The sequence below is a fragment of the Galeopterus variegatus genome, unplaced genomic scaffold (assembly GCF_000696425.1).
Source record: "Galeopterus variegatus unplaced genomic scaffold, G_variegatus-3.0.2 Scaffold5132, whole genome shotgun sequence".
In the NCBI taxonomy this organism is placed as follows: domain Eukaryota; kingdom Metazoa; phylum Chordata; class Mammalia; order Dermoptera; family Cynocephalidae; genus Galeopterus; species Galeopterus variegatus.
This window is the reverse complement of record NW_007731243.1, coordinates 53,172-61,560: the sequence shown is the minus strand read 5'-3', so window position 1 is coordinate 61,560 and position 8,389 is coordinate 53,172. Positions and strand designations below refer to the sequence as shown.

The 8,389-nt window shown below is 45.5% G+C and overlaps 1 protein-coding gene across 1 annotated transcript in view; it reads left to right on the top strand.

Moving 5' to 3' along the window:
* WDR37 (WD repeat domain 37) overlaps positions 1 to 8,389 on the top strand; it is a 95,158-nt gene that overhangs the window by 70,402 nt on the left and 16,367 nt on the right. Inside the window, exon 12 of the mRNA XM_008588965.1 lies at positions 8,055 to 8,189. Coding sequence (XP_008587187.1) covers positions 8,055 to 8,189 — 135 coding nt within the window. The remainder of the gene's footprint in view (positions 1 to 8,054; positions 8,190 to 8,389) is intronic.

The window sequence follows — 8,389 nt, the reverse complement described above, 5'->3', positions numbered from 1 at the left end:
GTTGTCTGATATCTCTCTCAGATTTTCTTCAATGCCTTTGATTCTTTTTTCTTTTTTTTGTCTGCTTGTGTTATTTCCACCAGCCCATCTTCAAGTTCAGAGGTTCTCTCCTCAACTTCGACAAGCGTGCTGGTTAAACTCTCCGTTGTGTTTTTTATTTTGCTGAATAGCTTCTTCAATTCAGCAAGTTTTGCTACATTTTTTTTCAGGGCATTGATTTCCTTGTACATTTCCTTTGCCAGGTCCTGTATACTTTTCCTCGTTTCATCATGATGTCTAGCTGAGTTTTCTTGTTTCTCATTCAGTTTCTTTAGAATTATCACTCAAAATTCCTTGTCAGTCATTTCAAGGGCTTCTTGTTCTATAGGATCTAGATCTTGAGATTTATTATCTTTGGGTGGTGTATTTTCTTGATTTTTCATGTTTCTGGTGTCTTTTCTTTGATGTTTATTCATTGTGGCAGGGGGTTTCACAGTCCACAGGTTTGACACTATTGCCTGACTAAGATTTTGTTGGGGTTGCCAATTTGGTATGGCTATCTCAGTGATTACTCAGTTGGACACTAGTGTCAGGCAAGTCCAAAATTGACTACTGGGAAGATGGCGGGGCGTTTGCGCGGCTCCCTCCAGTGAGTCTCAGCTCCCACATTGCGCTCCCGCGTTGAGCTCCTGCGGCAGCCTCCGCCGCCAGAGCCTCCCCGGCCGCCTCTCACCGCCCCTGGTGCTCCTGGATCCTGTTCGTACCGCAGCCTGCTCAGTCTCTCTTCGGCTCGCAGTTCCAGCGGCGCCCCGGGCTGGGGAGACGACAGCCCCCTCCCCAGCAGATACCGCTGTCGTCGGATCCCGAGTCCCAGTGGCGGTGCTGCGCAGCCTGGCCCAGCCCTGAGGGCAGCAGCTGCGGTGGCCAGGCGCTCAGTGGTGAATGCTCCAGGCGGCTTCTTCCCAGGGAGGATTTTGTAAATTTCACAAAATGGCATGCACTCCAAACCTCGGTGCACGTATTATGAGAGTTCCCTTCAAGGTCTCAGCAATCCTTCAGAGCAATCCGCCTGGGTAGTAACAGCTACCCCTGGTGCAAGCAAGGACACCAGAGATTCTGACTCACCATCAGGCTTTCTGAGTTCCTCTTCTTGCTGGTGGCCTCTGGGATCCTGCCAGTGCGGGGCGCGGGCGGTTCACTCCCTTCCCGCTGCCATGTTTCCACTAACTGACTTGTGTTCAAATTCTAATTCCACCACTTAGTAGGCATGACAGTAATTTCATTAACACTGGCCATGTAAACATCAGTGTCTGGGTATAATGTTGCTAGCTCTCAATCCAACGTGATTCTGGGACAGCTGCTTCTGGCATGGGCCTCAGGCTGCTTCTGCTCATGGTGGAAAGTGGCAGGGAGCTGGTGGGTACAAGCAGATCACATGGCGAGAGAGGAAGCCTGAGTGCTGTATACTTAGTTCAGAGAACACAGAGCTGACTGCTATTACTTGGTCCAGGAAACAGAACTGACTGCTCTTACTTAGTCCAGGGAACACAGAGCTGAGTGCTGTGTATTTAGTTCAGAGAACAGAGAGCCCAGTGCTGTTACTTAGTTCAGAAGACACAGAGCTGAGTGCTGTTACTTAGTCCAGGTTAACAGTTTGGTGTTTCTGTAATGGTTCTGCTTCCTTTTATGTAATAGCCAAGATGATACTCTTTGGCTCTGCTTAGTTAATAACTAAAGAGGGTTCTCACTGTGTCCACACTGTTAATGGACCTAACTTAGAACCTAGTTTGTACGCATTAGAATAATAAGGATAAACAGTTTAATAAAGGTAGCTTAATGTGGTTAACAACTAAAAAGATTTTTAAAAATGTTGTTTGTCTAATTTGAAAAAGAAAGTTATATCTCGTAGGTTGTTACCTGGTATTCTACTTTTTCAGGGAGCGATTGCTGTGAGGAGGACTTTTAAAACTTAGGGTACAATATTTGCACCAAAGTGTGTCTTTCACAAGGAGTTGTTTAAGGTATATCACTTCTATTATACAACTGTAGACTTTGTTGAGGGGAAAACATCTATTCTTGATGAATATGTATAGTTGTGAGTTGCTATTTAAAAATATTTCTGCCAGTGCAGGAGGGGCTGGTGCAGTCAGTGTAGTGGGAGGGCACTCAGAGCAGCCATGTGGGTACGAGCCCAGCATGACCCTGAGCTGTGGGTCCCACGGAGCAGGATGGCCTCATGCAGGTTTTTTGGTGGCATGGTGGTGCACTCGTCTCTCATAGGGTGATTGGCCTTCTCGAGGACACTCGCTGCAGAGGGCGCAGGAAGGTGGGAAGGAGGCTGTGTTTCTAGGTGGAGAGACGTGGAGGGATGCCGTGAAGGTGAGCGCTGGGTGAGTGGAGTGGGAAAGAGAGTGGTGACTGTGGCCTTGGTCAGACTGTGGAGGTGAAACATGTCACACAGACCCCAGCAGATGAGGGTCTCTGCCACTCGTATGCTTTCCTCTTGTGTGCCTGGAAGTTGGGCATGGAAGCATCCCCAGGTAGAAGGTGGGACGAGCAGGTGTCAGGTAGACCTGGAGTCTTGTGGGCAGCTTGGAGCTGCATATAGAGTGGGGGCCTCTAGCAGGGCTGTGACCAGCTGTGCAGGGGCAGCACGGAGTGTGCAGGGTTGGTTAGGGTAGGTAGAAGATTTCCCAAGCTGAGGGCACTGAGGGTATTTGCAAGGGCATAATTGTGATGGTTGTCCTTAGAAGTTAAGCCAGCTTTGGAATCTGACCTGAATGGGGACAGGGCTGTGGACTTTTTGCCAAGAAAACAAGGACACCGTGACTTGAGTCCCTTCCTGTTGGTGCTGATGTAAGCCAGCTTTGGAATCTGACCTGAATGGGGACAGGGCTTTGGACTTTTTGCCAAGAAAACAAGGACACCGTGACTTGAGTCCCTTCCTGTTGGTGCTGATGTGTGCCGTGGGTCTGCATGTAATGCAGAGGACAGCAGAGGACTGTGGGGCTTTGCAATCTTTGGAGAGTTGATTGGCTTTGATGAGTCGTGCTTTGTAGTGTCTGAACCTTAGCTTAAAGGAGTATATGTTGGCCACAGCTTAATAAACTTAATAAACACATTTTCCCATTGCAGTGTTTTATAGTCATCCTCTCCACCCCACCAGTACTGTAACAGCCCAAATCCGACGGTGTGTCTGGTGGAGAGGCGTGTTTGTGTTCCCAGTTGAGGAACCAGTTGTTCTGGTGGTTGTCGGTCTGACCTTCTGTGAGGTCTGAGGCACCCTGGGGCCTTGTCACTCACCGTGAGCTCCTCAGGGTTCCAGGATATGAAGGGGCTTTGATTATCCTGTGTGCTGGTGCCCCTCAAATATCAGTCTCCAGAAGAGCAGACGTATAAATGCATGAACTCCACATGTACTAAGAAAAACAAGCTGTGAGCTGGTGCTGGGTTGGCTCTCTAAAAAAACGCCAGGTGTTGGAGGGCTGTGACAACACCCCGTTCTGAACTTGTAGAAGTGACATTTGACTTTCAGCCAGTCCTCCCCTCCCCACCTCCATGTGCCCCACGGTGCCTCCGGAGTCAGGTGTGGCTTGTTGAAACACACTTACTTCCTGGCAGTCGCTCAGCAGCACCCACTGCTGTGTCTGTGGGAGGGCAGCTGTATTTCACGTGTGTTTCCTCCTGTGGGGCCCACCTCATTCTCATGCCACGGAGCCTGTTCTCGTGTAGGGCAGCCCCCTGCTGGACGGGTGGGAGTCGGCCTGCTGCTGAGGGAGAGAAGCACCTGGGTCAACCTCCTTATTCTACGAATGAGGCAGAGATGCCTCCCACAGTCGCTGCAGAGCAGAACGGGCGTAGGCCCCTCCTGGCACTCCCTGCTCCAGGGGCTTCGTTCGTGTGTACGTCAAAGCAAGAGTGACCTTTCTTCTACTTTGCAGGTTTTGGCTCATCTACTGATGTACTTGAGAGTAAAAATTTATAGTTCTTAATATACATCTGACTTTAATTTTCCTAATTATTCTGTTGAGTAGGGCTTGTATGTATCATAATACCTCAAAAGCTGATGTAAAATATTATTTCCTTTTGGAATATTTCAAAAACAAGTGAAGACTGGCCACTGTAGTAAAGTCACAATGATACCTTCATAGACAGATCTGTGTACCTGTTTCCTCAGGAGAGGGGTGTCCATGCTCTTGTGGCCCTGCTTTTAGGGAATGCTCCCTCTCTGTGAACATCGTGGTCTGTTCTTGAGACATAGAAACATTATTTTGTAGGAAGCTGCATTTTGTGGTGGTGCCAGAAAAGCACTCTGCATTAGTGTTTCATGGTCCAGCATTTTCCACATCATATATTTTTTTTCTTAGCCATGAAATTTTGGCAGATTGTTATGCAAAACAGTTTTGTGTCTCTGTGTGACTGGGAAGACAGCTGTTCATCCTAATGAGGAGGCTAGCATTACAGTATTTCTGTTGATTGAGATCCACGGAGGGAGCAGAGTGTTCCAGATCAGGCAGTGGTGTGCAGTGAGAAGGCGCCTCACTGTCAGCTGGAAGTCCATGCTCGGCTGCTCTCCACGACAAGATAAATGAGTTTTGCTGGAGTTTGGCAGAGTCTGAAGCTTTTCCAGTGAGCGGTTGTAGCTTACCAGCCTCCCCATGGGACCCATGGTCTAAGGGTGCCTTTAAAACGACTGCCTCTTTGCCAGTTTTTTCTTTTGATATCCTACAATACCTGTCAAGATTGTGATTTATTAAAAACCTAATGTCTTTCAGCATTTCATTAACATAGGGTTAGACGATCTTTTGTTAAGGCTTTTCTTTCATTAATTTAGCAGAATGTTAACTGAAATTCAACTTGGCCAAAACCTCCTGAAGTGGGCATCTCTGCCTTCTGCCTTTCAAAGTTCTACCAGCAGTTGAAGTTCTTTGAGCCTTATTGTAACCTTTGCTCTTAAGGAATAGCAACACTTAAATTATAGTCAAACCTTTATACTGTTCTTTATTTTTTTACATAAAGAATTCAGGAGGGTCATTGGGTGGATTTTACATATTTGGCCCTCTCTACACATTTCTCCTGGCATCATCTGTGACTGGGTGCAAGATGGTGCTTTTGTGTCCCTCCAGGTGTAGGGCAGTGGCTTCCAACGGGGCGGCTTTGACCCTGGAGACACTGCTGGTTGTCACACCTGGGAGGGGCTCACCCCAGATCTGATATGTAGAGGGAGAGGCTGCTACACCCTGTTGTGTGCAGGATGCCCACCCAGAGGAGGTCCCCCAGGTGTCAGCTGTGAGCTGGGCACTTGTGAGTGTGGGCTGTGGAGAGGATTATAGCTCAGGAGGCAGAGGGGCTGTGTGAAGTCATTGTCCACCTCACATTGCTCCTGATCGTGTTCCTGTGGCCTCAGTGCATGTCAGATGTTGTTGTCAAGCATTGTTGAAACTCTTTGATTCTTAGCATCTTTGCAATGCTCTGATGTAGTATTTTTTAAAACTTTGTATTAATGCAGTGGAGCTTAGACTCAATTAGAACTTCATTGTGTCCATTTAAATTAAGAGGGTTTCTATACTGGGGCATGGTGCCTGGATAGCATGTCTCCTCAGGAGTCTGGGTGGAACATGGAGTAACATCTCGCAGAACAGCATCAGTGACAGCAACAACTGGTAGTTACACTGGAATTGCTAAATTTCAAGCAGTCGAAGGGCCTGAGCCCATTTGGGGTGGATATGTGTAAATTGAGGATCTGGAGACCAAGCTTTAGTCCCTGAGAATTAGTGACTTGTGAAGATAAAAGGACACCTTACTTTACTGATGGGTGGAAGTTCACATGCTGGCATCTTGTAGGTGACTTAGCTGCTTCAGTGATCACTGAGATGTGCTTTAAGCCTCTGCACAGAGTGACCGACCTGTTTTTGTGGTCATGGAGACAGTGGCAGGGGTGAGGCCCATGTCTCTTTGAGAAGCTACTGCTCTGACATGTATGGGTCTGCTGACTGGCCTGAGGTCAGGTGCTGTCTTCCTGGGTGGACTACTGGTGGGAGACTCGTTGTTAACACATGGACTGAAATGGACATGAGGCACCGTACTCAGCAGGAAGCAAGTCCTGTTCAGGCCCGTTTAGGAGACAGCAATAAAGTGGGAACTCATGTGCACATAATGAAAATCCAACATACTTTAGGAATTCCTCCATGGCACTTGGATCATGTTTTAAAGGATATGTATGTAAGTAAGGTTTCTCAGTCTTTAATTCACTGGAAAATTAAGGTTTTTATCACATTCTTTTTACTGAACTTTGCTAGTGAACAGAGGTGACTGAATTTAGTCTTTTCTTCTTCAAATGTCATTTTATTACTTTAGTCCTAAATATCTTCTAAAAAGTGGCAAGTTTCCTTTGATTGAGAGGGAGGTTAGTATTGCTGGTTAACTACAGCTGCCTCTGGGATGACCTCAGCTGATGGAGAGACATGGTTTTTTCTGAAGGTTTTATTGGGTTTCTTCAAAGATTATCAGTGCAGCTCTAGTGATGAGATTGCCCCTTGTTTATACTTTTAATCCAATTTCACCATTAGAATATTTAATATACGTAACACCGTATCAGACACCATGTATTTCCTACCTTTCAAGAGTACAGTTTATGAAATTGTTTAATTAACAAATTAGATGAAACCTTTTTTTTGTCTTCTCTGTTTCTGTAGCACTTCTGCTCTTTAGCATATGGTCCTTGCGTCTCCCCCTCTTACCATCTTACATCCTCCTCGTCCCATGAGCCCTTTACCCCATGCTCACATGCTTCAGATCATTTATGTTAGAAAGAAAATTACTAATTATTTTCTTGGATTATACAAACAAGTTCCAAGAGAGTGGTTCTGATGTTGAGTTTTTCTTCTCAAACTATTTTTTAAAAAATTGTGGTTAAATATACATAACAAAATTTACCATTGTAGCCATTTTTAAGTGTACAATTCAGTGGCATTAAGTACATTCACAGTGTTGTGCAACTATCACCACTATTTCCAGAACTTTTTCATTGTCCCAAACAGAAACTCTGTCCCCATGAAACTCCCCATTCCCACCTTCTCCCAGACCCTGGAAACCTCTTTTCTGCTTTCTGTCTCTAAATTTGCCTATTCCAGGGACCTCATATAAGTGGGATCCTTCTGTGTTTTCAAGGTTCATCCATGTTGTAGCATGTGTTAGAATTTTCTTCCTTTTTGTGGCTAAATGATATTTCATTGTTTGTATACACCACATTAAAAATCTAAACATTGATGGACATGTGGGTTGTTTCTACCAAGGCTGTTGTCAGTAATGCTGCTATGAACACTGGTGTTACAGATACCTGTTTGACCTGTCTTCAGTTATTTGGATATGTAGCTAGGAGTGGAATTTTTGAATCCTGTGGTGATTCTGTGTCTGATTGTTTGAGGAATTGACACACGGTTTTTCATAGAGGCCGCACTGTTTCACATTCCCACCAGCAGTGCACAGGGTTCTGATTTCTCTTACTGTGGTTTTGATTTGCATTTACCTAATGACTAGTGATGTTGAACATCTTTTCATGTGTTTATTGGCCATATGTGTATCTTCTTTGTAAAAATGTTTGTTGAAGACCTTTGCCCATTTTTGAATTGTTGAGTAGTCAGAGTAAGATTTTCTTTGACTCCTATGTTCTGATTAAATTGATTGAGATTTGCAGTTGGAATGGAATTTTAGAAAATTCTCTGCTATCAAGACCTTAATAAATAGAAATTTTGGCTGTTTCTATGTAATCCATATTTTTCTGGTAACTTCTCTCTGTCATTGACTAGATGGTAGAATAGAGTAGAACGGACTGTATTTTTGTAATCTGAGAAGAAATTGGGTGTCCTTATTTTGCTCACATGGAGAGGATTGGAGAGGCAGGAGCAATGTGCACAGCAGACGGCCACTGTGAGCCTGCATGTCTCTGGCCTCCCTCCACCCCTGTACTATCTCTGGAAGCAGGATTGTGTGTTCAGTGTGCAGTGTGGGGGGACACGTAGTTGATTCCTGCATCTGTATCATTGAGGTGTCTGATCCACCCCCTTTACTTGTAGCACTGTGACCTCTGCTGTGTTCACCGTGGGGGACAATGTTGTTTCGGGCAGCGACGACCGCACAGTGAAAGTGTGGGACTTAAAAAATATGAGATCCCCAATTGCAACTATTCGCACAGACTCTGCCATTAACAGGTAAAGTAAAGCTTTTCATTTCATAAGATGCTTGATGTTAAGGGGTTGATTGTGATTTAATGTCTTGTTAATACAGATTTAGTTTTTTTTCCCCCCCTTTTTTTTTTGTCTTTTTTACTGGCCGGTAACGGGATCACAACCCTTGGTGTCGCGCCCGTACCGGGGACTGGCAACGGGATCGCAACCCTCGGTGTTGCGCC